Genomic DNA, 14,298 nt, shown 5'->3' on the forward strand with positions numbered 1-14,298 from the left:
TCAATACCCGGCTGGATAGCCTCCTTTCCTTGGGTCGGACTCGGCACAGAGGCGGTCGTCCCCTTGTCTAACCACCGCCTGGACCACCGAATCGGGAATCCTCAGCAGCTCTGTTACGTGGTTCTTCTGAGCCAGGCCATCGAGGATAGTCTGCCACGCATTCATAGACATTATTGTCCATTATCATTTAGCATCGTTGTCATTATGATCATTGGCATCTTCGCTATTATTAACTCGTCATTATCATTTATCAGCATAAATAATATTGTCATTGTTATGAGGAACTACATCATTATTCTTAATGTCACATCTTAATCTTCTCCAAATGCACAGATATTCCAAAGCAAGCTAACACAATTTTGTGTAGTCTCTTTGCATAGTAATGATGTGCGAAGTAATTGTACTTTGTTGTAAGATGGTCACTCGCTGAGAATCAGTTATATTTGGCAAGCAACACTTGTCATATGACTAATTGTTAACTACAGAGGTTAATATGCTCAATGGAGCCATAGCCTCCACCAGGTCCAGTCTATGACTGTTATGAGTTACAGTCATGAGTAGTACTGTATCTATGATGTATGACTCCATATTTGGTTTGTAAGTCTAGCCTCTGAGAGGCAGGCAGTCAGACAGAGATGAAAACGCTATCTCCCTCCTTGCCTTCGGCCTGCTTGGCAGAGATACTTAGGCTTAGCTCTTAAATGTAAGCCATTTACCATGAGAGGGAGTGGGTTGTTGGCTGATTTACCACTGTTTCAGGGTTGTGGCACGAGGCGAAGCCGAGTGCCAAACAACTTTGACCATATAAATGAAAAGAAAACACAGTTGTAACTTGCAAGGATCTTTAGTTGCAATCATTAATTGTTTCAGTGGGCGGGGTCCATGAGCCAACTCAAGGTTGTTGTCTGATTTACCACTGTTTTAAGCCAATCAGAATTTGAACATGTGACCACAAAAAGTGGTAGAAGGCATGTTTGACTTACCTTTTCAAAACCCTGCTCCACCACTGTCATGTTTGGGTTGAGTTGATTATGAAACCGAGGTTCTGTCACAGCTTTCTTTAGGTCGTAGTTAAAGAACAAGGAGTTCAGGATGACCTGTGTGTGCATAAAGGAAACAACTGAAGACAGGGTTCCCACGGTCATGAAATTCCTGGAAATGTTTTGAAATCAGAAAAATATTTTTCCAGTACTGGAAAAGTTTTGGAATTTATCAAGGGTCCTGGAAGGTCCTGGAAGAAATAGCTATGCATTGTCTTTGGTTATTGATTTTGTTAATACCTCTGAAATGACAAATTAAACATGTGCCAAATTGTCAAATATTAGAGGCAGAAATTGTGAAAATAGCCGATGTAGATCGGCTATTTTCACAATAGAAACGTGTTATACAAAATTCGTCAACTCTTAGTGCTCGTCAGGGTGGGGGGTCCCCAGTTCAAATATGATTATTTTGGGGGTCACAGTCTGAAAAGGTTTGGAACCACTGGCATACACTACCTGTCTTTGGGCATTGCGCATAGGAGTAAGCGACTTGTTATTGAGCTGAATTATTGTTATATAGTCCTGGAAATTGGGTTAAATATTCTGGAAAAGTTTTGGAAATTAAATGGTAAAAATATGTGGGAACCCTGTGAAGACCTTTTGTATGCAGCATGGTGTACAAGTGTGTGCACATGAGACACATGTACGTGTCTGTGTCTGAGTCTTGACGCACTCGTGTGGAGAATGAATGAATGATGAGCCAGACTTACTAAGGCAGTGGCTGTGGTGATCTTTGTGCCCCCAGAGGCTCCAACAACCATTTTAACTTTGTTGTCCTTGTCAAAGATGATGGTAGGGCACATGGAAGAGAGGGGCCTTTTGCCTACGACAGAGGAACAAAATGGCAGACTATTTTATGAACAGACCTTTTTTTGTCTTTATTTGGGTAAAGTAAAAACATGTACCGTACATGGTGAAATGGTTTTATTGGCAGTACAGCACAGCATTTGCAACATTGAAATAACAGTAATAAACTATAGAGTAGACAAGGGTGTACATTTAAAAACAGTTAATCTAATCTAAGATGGCATCCAAGCCAAGGATTTGTACATTGTACCCTGCTGTTATACGATTATTTTTTGTTGGAGCTGTTGGAAATATTTAGGCTACACTTTATTGGTAAAGTCCAGAGGCAATATAACTGCTTGTATAGTTTAAACATTTATTTTTTATTTTTTATTGCTTCTATACACACACACACACACACACACACACACACACACACACACACACACACACTGTTCAACAGAATCACAGAATCAAAACAGGAACCGACACACAGATAACCCGGACTGAGTAGGTTATGAAGATATACCATGTCAATGCAATCCAGTCCTACCTGGCTGAATAAAGTTGTTGGGTGATGGAGGGATTCCAAAACCATTGGTCATATGTGGGGAGCTGAAGTCATCCATTTCATCATTGAAAATGATGCCAGTTGATCGGGACATGACTTTGGAACCGAAGCTGGTGACATGGAACAGGTGTTATTGATGGTTCAATATATTACCATGACTACATGTAAAACTCATTACAGGCAAAGCCGTGTTCATTCATTGTATAAATAAATAGTATGAATGGATGACTCCAGGTTCTGTGATTGACACGTTTTTATTGAAACATTCAAAACCCAATTTATATTTTGCCACCAGGCATGGCTTCAGAATGGATACAGCACATATCTGCTGACAACCGCAGAATGATATATTAGATAATTGACATATTGCTGACGACAGCAGAATGATATATTAGATATTTGACATATCTGCTGACGACAGCAGAATGATATATTAGATAATTGACATACGTATTGCTGAGTTTACCAAGGTTTGAGCTCGAACAGTTAGTCGAGATGCCATCAAATAGGCTACAAAACAGTGAAACCCTCACGCCATATTTTCGGGACATGTTAGCCGCCAGTTGATCATCTGTTGAAGGCGGCTTCAAGTCATATGATGTTTTTACCAACATCTTTGTAGATAATTTAAAAAAGATGTAATGGAGTATGTGTCACAACTTTGTCTTATTATCTAAGGGCTGAACAATAGCTTGTTCAAGCAGAGGGGTCCCACCTACTACTTCAGGGTATGTAGGTAGGTACCGTATTTAAGAGGAAACACCCTTTGCCAAATGAATGACAGAAAGCTTTTATAGGGCTTTAAAATATTTCTGAGGATTATTTTCTGGACCCCATCAGCATTTTTAATTTGATGCATTCAGTGAGTCCTAAAGGGAAATTGGATGGGTTCCCAGAGGGCCCTCCCCGCAAGCTTCCCCCCGAAATATTTTTGCACTGTTCTCTTACTATAGATTGATTGTGCTGGTGGCTGCCACAGCACTTCCATCTTCAGCAATGACAGACAGGTGTGCCGTCCCGTGGTTGTCCGGGACAAAGTATTCTGGCTCGTAGTAGCTGTCCTCGTGAGTGGTGTCGTCCGTGATTTTACTTCTGATGCCGTCAGCAAAGTAGTCTGAGGTCATGTTGTGGATGAGCTGGAAAAACATAGCAACCGGTCAGAGACTTCAGACATCTTAACAAACCTTAAGATGTCTTGGAGATTATAAATAGCAGGGACCAAACTATTTATTTTGTTGGCAAGCCACTAACTACACTCTTATACAGATATTTATATAGTGCTTACTTAGCACTGTTAGTTGACCTTGTACCAGTGAACTGTACTGTCATGAAACTGTACCCTTTTATATGCAAACTTCTAATACATTCTTCAATCAATAAATCAATACAGAATGAGACTGAGGATGATGATATTTTACTGTCTTCATCATGAAAATGTATGTCATGCAGCTCCCTTTAGTAATATTCTATCAATATTCTAAACCAGTGATTTTTGTCCATGCATTTAATTGTTGAGTAATACAGTGGTTCTCAACCTGTGGGTCGGGACCCCCAGGGGGGTCCCCAAATTATTTTGGGGCGTCCCCAGATGATTAACTTAATGTGAAACATTTTTTTTCTCACTCAACAGTAAACAAACAAACAAACAAACAAAGTTTAAGAGTATAGAGGGTATATGCACATTTCTAAAGTTACAATTAGGAATTTTTAATACCTCTAAAATGACAATTAAACATTGGCCAAATTGTCAAATATTAGAGGCAGAAATTGTGAAAATAGCAGATCTACATGCTCACAACGCCTCGCAGCGCGTGAGCATGTAGATCTGCTATTTTCACAATAGAACCGTGTTATACAAAATGTAATTCCTCAACTCTTAGTGCTCATCAGGTTGGGGGGTCCCCAGTTAAAATATGATTATTTTGGGGGTCACGGCCTGAAAAGGTTGAGAACCACTGGAGTAATAAACGGTTGATACATGAATAAAGCGACCCCTCTCTATTGAGGTGCTCTTGAATAAGCCACAACCCCACTCCAGGGAAGCTATATGCATTGGCCTACAGGAGAAATGGTAATTGTGCTGGGCAGAATGCGTGTAAACCGTGTGAAAGTGAACACGTCGCGAAAAAGAGAATGCATGTTCAGCAAACCATCTCAATTACATAGCCTGCAGAAAATGTTAACAATGCCTCTTACATCTGTAATGTTGAGATAACGTGGATCCCCAAGTCTGCTTCTTTTGGCATAAGCGAAACGGAATGCCTCAACAATGCGATGGTATGTCAGGGTCTTTTTCTCGGCTGTAGATACACTTGTCCCTGTGAAGTTGTAGCCTGCAAAACATCAAAAGAAAATGCCTTAACATCCCTTTAGGAATCACATTTGAGACTAGATACAGTATATCAGAGAATTACAGAGTGGAATAGATCCCTTCTGATTTGTGAGAACAGTTTTTACTGTATCCAAATTTGGGTCATTCTTCCTTCTGATGTGTGCTTAATAGAAATATATTTTGATTTATCAGCTTCTGCTTTGCAATTCTGCCACTACTGCTAAAGATATACTTATATTGTTTTTTTTGTCTTGTCTGAAAATAGCCGATCTACAAGCTCACAGCGTGTTACAGCATGATGCATTGTGGGCTTGTAGATCGGCTATTTTTTAAGTTGCGCCACAATCAAGGCCTGCCAACATACATTTTAGTCGACAAAATTGTATGATATTTAATCGAATAAAACGACACTAAAACGATTCAGATTACTAAAACTAAATTACATTTTATTCTAAATCAAACTTTGCTGTCAAAATCAACACTGCTTTAACGCACTTTTAAAGGAGTAGTTCACCCCCAGAATGACTTTTTTCTTGATAACTCATGCCATGGATACTTAAGTTCAATAATATTCTTTTTGTATTTGTCGCATTCCTAAGACAAAAGATTTATTATAGTAAATTTACCCCCATTCATTCCGGATGGGGACCCAAATGCATTTGGGTCGGAATCAATGGGGGTAGATTTCTTGTAATCAAATTATCGTCTTAGGAATGCGACAAAAAACTAAAAATATTATTGAACTCAAGTCACCATGGCATGAGTTATCAAGAAAAACAAAGTCATTTTGGGGGTGAACTACTCCTTTAAGAGGATTTGACTGTGTACAGTTAAGTTCCGTGTTTCCCATGTAAGGCAGAGAGGAAGCACCCTGATGGAAACCTGTGTTCCACGTGACTGACTGCACAAGCTGTTGGCCTGGCTGGGTTCTCACCATCTACAATGTTGAGGATGAGTGCCAGTACTGGGCCACTGGAGGGGGCGTCTGGAACGTGCATGGTGTATTCCCCCACGTTCAGCTTCAGGGGATTCTCGTTCAGCACCGGCTGGTACTCCAGTAAGTCGTCCAAGGTTATAATTCCACCTGCATTAAAACACAGTCATGTGTAGGGATAACCCTGATATAGCGCACGGGCAATTACATCTTTATTGACTATCACTGATCACTGCAGACACAGTACATTTAACGCATTATTACGCATTATTACTTTAACCATTATTTTATGCTTTAACTATGAAAAGAAATAGCAGATATACAAGCTCACAGCGCGGCACCGAGCTTGTAGATCTGCTATTTTTGAAAAATCGATAAAATGTGTGCAAGTCTTTTGATATATTGACCTGATTAAACTGACATTCATTCATTCATTCATTCATTCGATACATGTCTTCTAAATCCTTCTTCTAAATCAGTGGTTCTCAAACCTTTTCATGTCAAGGACCCCCTGAAATTATAGGTATTTTGGCCACAGACCCCCATCTCAAAATATGTTGTTCCAGGGACCCCCAGTAGCAAAGATTTTTAGTTACAAAAGCTTGTTTTGAAAAATATATATTCAAAGATTTGCAAACATTCTCAGGATTTTTTCAAAAACTGGTCCATTTGGGTTCCATTTGTATATTGTTCGGGTGAAATCAGCGCTAATTATTTTACTGTTTTTTACTTTTCTCAGTCTCCTACTGCAGTGGTTCTTAAAGTGCAGTGGTTCTGCTGTGGGTTCCTTTATGGGTGTCTAAATTGACCCATACAAGTCTGTAACTCTGACAGTGTACAAATGGAACCAAATGAACCCTAACGGGTCCATTTGGTTTCATTTGTACACTGTCATGAGTTAAGGGGAGACCTTGACATTTGAAAGTTTGAGAACCACTGTCCTACTGGATTTCCCATGTGTAATCGTTTTCAGGAGTAACGGATGAGGAAAGACAGACCCAAGGGTGTTAAAAGGGGGGGAAAAGTGGATCTGAGTTACTAGGGCCCAAGGTATTTTATGCTTGTTTAGCTATTGAAAAATAGCAGATATAGCAGCGCTGTGAGCTTGCAGATCTGCTATTTTTCAATAGTTAAAGCACAAAATAACGCGTGATAATGCGTTCCCAGTCTAAATGGGTCAAACCCCCTCCCCTATGAAGAAAATTCATGCAGAGAATCCTTGTACCCTGGGCCCAGAATCTGGTGCGACACCCCTGGTAATGGTGTTCAGGAGTAACGGATGAGGAATTTAAGACAGACCTGCGGCCTGTATGTCTTCTACGATGCTCTGGGCCATGGAGCCGTTGTAGAAAACATCTGGCCCTTCTTCTGCTATCCTCTGGTAGGTGTCGGCCAGCTTGGGAAACCTGACAATATCGTTTTCCTTCAGGATGTTCTTTTGTGAATCACAAAACACTTCACTGAAACACAAAGAAAGAAAAAGAGAGACATTCCAACAACAATCAACAAGCTTGCAATAAAAAATATCGTGCATATCTCCTTGTATGGGGCCGTTCTGTCCGTAACGTCAGTTATCTCCATATCTGTACGTGTATACTGTACATACATACACACAAAGCCAGATATGGGAGCGATTAGCACCACTCTAAAAAATAAATTGCATCAATTTATTGCCATGACTTCTTCACCAGATTTTACAGCGTAGGCCTATACACAATATATATATATATTTTTTATATATAAGTAATTAAATAATTACTGATTGATTGTGACCGAAGGTTGCAGTTTAGTATGTGAAACTGCACATGCTGACTCCATTGGACGTGTACACTTTTTTACGGTCTATCGGTTTGTCGCTCTGACATTATGCTCTGACATCACTGTGATGTCAGGGGAACCACTCTAACAGAATGGGTTTTCCGCTCTGACATCATGCTCTGGCTTCATTGTAATGTCACACTAACATAATCCCTTTATATGCCCTTATATGGAGTTCCCTGATGTCATCAATATTAATCCCAACAGGACTTCATACGGGAATGCCCATATATGAAGGCCACATCGGCCACATACCATACTAACAGAATCCATATATGGCCAAGACAGATGGCCAAGACAGCCCATATCTGTGTGGCTGGTTCTACAGACAGGGATCTCTATGTATGGGCATAAAAGGGTATGATGTCAGATCTGTCATAGACATCATAGGACTTTCATATAACGAATAACTGAGTAAGCATGTGGGCTCTCATAGCACATCTCCATATACAGTACATGTATCTTCATACATATGGTACCTGGGGTCTCCATATATGGGTAACTTACTAGTCTTACTAGTAATTAGCTAAATAAAACGAGGGAGCTATTGAACAGGAATTAAATGTAAAAAAAGAAGAATGTAATTCTTTAACATTCTCTCCTCACCACATATTGGCATCTCCTTGAATAGACTCTTTGCTCTTGAAGAGGGCATGAGCCAAGGCTTTGCCTATAGGGAAGCCGTCACGTGCCAAGGCGATGCTTGGCTTAAACAGCTCCTTCCATGGCAGCCTTCCATGCCTCTTGTGAGCCATCTCATAACCCCGGATCTCACCAGGAATGGCAATGGACAATCCCCCTGTCACAGAACAACAACAACAGCAGTATTGTAATTTCACAAGCTCTCTCCGTGCCTCTTTAGATTGCACTGTGAAGAGTGGCTACATAGTAAGGTTGTCATCACCGTGCAATTATGCAGATGTGACCCCTTTCATACCAAGGACATGCCGATGGCATATAACAGGTGAACACGAGTTTCATATCATCGTTGTCGGATGGAAACCTTGTATGTCCAAAACCGTTAGTTTTGTATTTATCGTCTAAAAGGTTTACTAAACTAGTGAAAACAGCCGATCTACAAGCACACAACGGCTCGCATCGCGAGGCGTTGTGTGCTTGTAGATCTGCGTGACGGTCTTGTATGATGAAGCAGGGCTTTACTTTATCAAAAAAACGAACACATTTGAAACTTGGAGATACAAGGTTTCTGCCCGACAGTGACGATATCTATATTTAGGTTTGGTAAGGTTTTACAGACTTAAGAAATATGTCTACAATATCAAAAAGAATGTGATTACTTATTAGCATTATACCCAGAATTGGTGGATAAATAATTTCCATATTGACAAATATCCATGACACTGCAACTATATGAAAACATAATCTTCTTCTAGATTAACGTTCCGTTTTCATGTGAGATCTGTGCAGAAGCAGACTCTCTTGTGAGTAGTGACCAAGACATTTTCCAGAACAAAGGACCCAGCTGATATACCTTTGCGAGAAAGTTGGGTGTTATTGCCAAACATGTCTTCAGTGGCATTCATTGGCGCTGTCTCCCTGGCGTCAATCGTTTCAACCTTCCCTGTTGAGCAGAGGGCAGACTGATGAGTGCCGCATTATTAAATGATCTTTTAATTATGGAGGGGAGTCCCCAGTATAAAGCAGTGGTTCTCAACCTGTGGGTCGGGACCCCCAGGGGCGGTCCCCAAATTATTTTGGGGGGTCCCCAGATGATTAACTTAATGTGCAACATTGTTTTCTCACTCAACAGTAAACAGACCAACATAAAGTTTAAGTGTATAGAGGGTATCTGTACATTTCTAAAGTGACAATTTAAGGACTTTTTAATACCTCTAAAATGACAAATTAAACAATGGCCAAATTGTCAAATATTAGATCTACATGCTCACAACGCCTCGCAGCATGTGGATCTGCTATTTTCACAAAAGAACCGTGTTATACAAAATGTAATGCCTCAACTCTTAGTGCTCGTCAGTGTGAGGGGCCCCCAGTTAAAATATGATTATTTTGGGGGGGTCGCGGCCTGAAAAGGTTGAGAACCACTGGTTTTTAAAGGCCCAGACAGAGGGGGAGGCAGAGGTCTCACCCGTGGAAGCGTTGTAGATGACAAAGAAAAGCCCTCCGCCGATGCCCATGCTGTGAGCGTTCAGGAGACCAACACAGAGCAAGGCGGCGATAGATGCGTCCACCGCTGAACCATTCTTCTTTAGAATGTCTCTGAGGGCAGAAACACACACTTAGAAACCAATGGACTCACGGTACAAAGTACACACACACACCCAGCGGTGGGAAAAGTACTCAAATGTTTTACTTAAAGGACAACTTTGTTTTTTTACAACAAGGGTTTCATACTTTAGATTGTAATTAGAGAAAAGAAAAAGTGAGTGTTAAAATGTTTTCATTTGCTTCGTTCTATCGTTTTATCGCGTTTACCGTGCTAAAATGTGGGGCATGGGGCCATGCGTACAAGTGGCTAAATATGTATTTTTAGACACAATAAGCCAGCAGTTTTTTTTAAGATTTGTTTTTGGGCTTTGTATGCCTTTATTCAATAGGATAGTAGACTGACAGGAAATGGGGAGAGAGATGGGGAATGACATGCGGCAAAGGTCGTCCGGATCGGGAATCGAACCGGCGACGCCAACAGGCATCGTAGCCTAGTATGTGGTATGCGCCTTGACCACCAGGCCAGCGGGCGACCCAGCCAGCAGTTTCTTTATTGCTATTTACAGTAACACTTCTAGCCCCCATAAGTCACATCCAACCATGAAAGGTTGTGTTGTATCTTGGGAATGGGCTTATTCTGGGTAAAATGACATATTTAGCCACTTGTACGCATGCCCCCAACCACTGAAATAAGAATCTCTAAAACAATAGAAAGAAGTAAATGAAATAATTTTAACACTCATCTTTTATATTCTTTCATAACAATCTAAAATATGAACGATATTGTATTGCAGATACCGATATGATGACCGTCAACGATTAATCGTGCTTCCGTAACAGGCACACACACACACACACACACACACACACACACACACACACACACACACACACACACATATGCTTTGACATGCAAACACACATACAAATACACACCTACAGTATAGACATGCACTGACATATTACAAACACACACACATACAGTGCAAACACACCTGCAGACATACAAACACATAACTGCAGGTATACAAACAGACACACCTGTACAATAAACTTGCAGACCGGTACACACACACACATACCTCCACTATAATACCAGAACTAGGGCCTAAACCCTAAGACAGGGTCTTCAACGTTTTCAGGCCAGAGACCCCTTAGCTGAGAGAGAGATGTAGCAGGGACCCCCACTACATATTGTATACAATTGTGTTCAGATTAAAAATGTTCATAGATTTCTTAGACGGCTTAGACTTGTTTGACAGCACTGTGTCATCATGCTGGAGTAATGTGTGTTTTCAGACAATAAACCACTTGAACCATCATCTACTTAGCCTGCTCTTCTTTTCCCTCTACAAACCTCTTTGCCAAAAATAGCTGATCTACAAGCTTGTAGATCGGCTATTTTTGGCTAATGTTCCACTCAGAATAGGGATGCTAGGGTTCAAATGGTTAATGTCAAAACATGATCCTAAAGATTTGGCGCCCCACCCCTCCCTGTAGTAACTCTGAGGACCCCCTAGGGGTCCCGGACCCCCTGTTGAAGACCCCTGCCCTAAGAAAACCGTAAAGCCCCTCACCACAATTTCCACAAAGTCCAACAATCCTTGCGAGATCGTTGGAATCACACACCCACACCACGCGCGCGCGCACACACACTTACCTCCCTACTTCCGAGCAGGTACCTGCATCTGCTGCCACAGCGGCCTTGGAGTAGAAGTGGTCCGAGGGAGCGGTCGTGTTCTTCCGTCCCATGCCCATGAACACTCCCAGAAACAGGCCCACCGTAGCCGCCAGCAGGACCACCAGCCCAGCAACTAGGGACTTCCTGACCATTTTCCTGCCCAGGAAAATTCAAAATCACCTAACAGTCAGTCAGAAAACGTAATACCCACCACCTCCTACTCCACCAAAAGCACAATGAATCGTCTGCTGCTGCTGCTGTTATTATTATTGTGACCATCATTGACATCAGAGCCCAGGGGTGTCGCACCAAATTCTGGGCCCTGGGTACAAGGATTCACTGCGGGCCCCCCATGAATGTTCTTCATACTCTATGGGTTTAACCCATTTAGACTATTTTGTGCTTTAGCTATTGAAAAATAGCAGATATACAAGCTCACGGCGCGGCACCGAGTGCAGCGCTGCGAGCTAGTAGATCTGCTATTTTTGAAAAATCGTGATTTTCTTTGTCAGTGGTGCTCAAGCTTTTTCATGTGAAGGACCCCCAAAATGATATGTATTTGGCCACAGACCACCATCTCAAAATATTTCGTTCCAGGGACCCCCCAGAAGCAAAATTTGAGTTACAAACGTTCGCTTAAAAAAATACATATATTCAAAGATTTTCACTCGTTTTCACAACTTTTTCAAAAATAGCAGATCTACAAGCTCACAGTGCCGCGCTGTGAGCTTGTATATCTGCTATTTTTCAATAGCTAAAGTATATAAAATAATTAAGGCCCCTCTACCTTGGGCCCTAGTAACACAGTCCCACTCCCCCCCCCCCCTTGTGACGCCCCTATCAGAGCCTCTGCTGTCATTAGGTTACGTACAGTACATTGTCATCATCACATGAATACAACGTGTGCACTAAGCATGTCATACTAACAATAATAACACAGTAGTACTTGTGGCCAGTGCTGTCATTATAGGCTGCGGTGCACCATCATGCATCGTCTGTGGAATTCGGCTCCACGTTTACTTCAGACATCATTGTTCAGATGATCTGTGATGTGTTGCTGTTATATCTACTGTGATCTGAGAAAAAATAGGAATTGTGTAATTAATAGGAATGTTGAATATTGTTATGTAATGATCTCATAACGACACCATATCTGGATATCTGGACTTGAATGCTTGATGTGCTTAACCTTTGTTTGTGCTGATTCACTCTCATCTGCATAATGTAGTCACTGCTCTATCAGATACTATAGGCCCTATGCCAGACTTTTATTTTCTACTTATTTATACTGTATCATGTATTCCTTTCTATATCTGTTACCTCATATCTTCTGGTCACGTAATTATGTGAACCATGTAATCACTATGTACTGTACATAGTAAACTTCACGCTCACCACTCTACAACTAAATTCACAACAGTTGCCACTCTAGAAATTTTGAAATACTACCTGATCCCCTTCTCTCTCTCTCTCTCTCTCTCTCTCTCTCTCTCTCTTTCTCTCTCTCTCTCTCTCTCTTTCTCTCTCTGTGTGTGTGATTGGCTAGGCCTAGGCCAACAGCAGCAGTACCCATGTCACAGTCAATATGGCTCTCCGCCGCTTGAGATGCCTGAGCCATCACATAGCGCCATAGTTCCCAGCTGACAGACACAATGTCAAGAATGTCTTAAAAGACCACCTTCTCTGCTACCTTAGCTAATCTGCCATGCGCTCCTGTTGCTAGGGTGTACTGATGGAGCTCTGACAAATGAACCTGTGGGCTATGCTGCTGCTGCCGTTGTGATTGTGGTCTAAATCTAATCAGTACCATCCTGTTCTGAGTCTCCCACCTTTGCTCAGTATGCACTCGCGTCATTTCCAAGAAACATTGATGTGTTCTTTGGATAATTAATCTCTTCCCCTCATGTAGATTTCAAAAGCTTTATGGAAACAAAGAAAGGCAAAAAAGAGTTAAGTTACAGTTAAGATTTGGCAGTCAAATTAAAACAAGTTATGAACGTGAGTTATTTGATCAGCACAACTGAGAATCAAACACGCTGTGACAATCACTACAGATGTCTCAACATTGATAGAATAATTAACGGCCAGCTAATTACCTCAAGATGATTATATCATGATAGAGTGTCTCTCTGTCTCTCCCCTCTGGCTTGCCTCGCTCCTGTATTTGTGGCTGGTCCCTCCCTGTGGCTGCTTTTCCTGACACCACGCCACTCTCTCTCCCCTCTGGCTACTCTGGTTAGTCTGTCATCTCGCCTCTTTCCCCACAGCTTATTGGGCCCAGCCCCTCCCACATTCTTATACACCTGTGTTTATTGGGTCATAGAGTCCCCACTGCCCGGCACCCTCCCTGAAACGCCATTGGCCAGTTCTGCCGAAGCCCGTCTGAAAACCTGTTGGCCATCCTTGCCAACAACTGCTTGAAACCCCGGTGAGTCCTCACCAACGCCCCACCTGAAACCCTGTTTGGCACATGGAGAGTGTCATCAATATTCTAGGCGGTGATGGTTATGCTTTATGTACAAGTACAATAACTCTCTCATGTTAGTGGTACTGTAGTTTTGCCAAGTGCACAGGGCAGAGATCACAGTAGCTTCTTCAAGGGCAGGCTGAACCATAACAAGATAGGCTGTACCAAAACAATAGCTATCAGGCCAATTGGAGACATTTAGACTCTCACAAGCTACCAAATAATGTGATAATAGCTACCATAATGTGTTGTAGTGTTATCATTGATGGTACATATAAAGTTTATATATATATGCAGCAATATCATTTCTTCCTCAGAGATCATGGGGCATCTGAGCAGGAGGGGAAACGATAGATTAATCTACATTGGGAGGAACTTGGTATGTCCTTTGTGCCGGTTACAGCGAGACACATGATTCTCTCTCTGCCCGGGCAACAGTCAAATAACTAAGAGTAATACTCAATCCTGCATGGCCACTGACT

General features: G+C 41.7%; 1 protein-coding gene across 1 annotated transcript; it reads right to left on the reverse strand.

Annotated features, from left to right (window-relative positions):
- Positions 1-11,504, reverse strand: ggt1a (gamma-glutamyltransferase 1a; the record flags this gene model as incomplete). The annotated part of the gene is made up of 12 exons (XM_080738904.1): positions 11,329-11,504; positions 9,589-9,719; positions 8,974-9,063; positions 8,088-8,280; positions 6,963-7,123; positions 5,664-5,813; positions 4,594-4,730; positions 3,346-3,533; positions 2,380-2,507; positions 1,751-1,863; positions 984-1,097; positions 1-150 (listed from the first exon to the last, which is right to left on the reverse strand). Exons 1-12 carry the CDS (start codon positions 11,499-11,501, stop codon positions 1-3), a joined length of 1,728 nt encoding a protein of 575 aa, XP_080595030.1. The 5' UTR covers positions 11,502-11,504.
- Positions 11,505-14,298: the final 2,794 nt, after the last annotated feature.

This window comes from Nannobrachium achirus, assembly GCF_963921795.1.
Source record: "Nannobrachium achirus genome assembly, chromosome: 12".
NCBI classification, from domain to species: Eukaryota; Metazoa; Chordata; class Actinopteri; order Myctophiformes; family Myctophidae; genus Nannobrachium; species Nannobrachium achirus.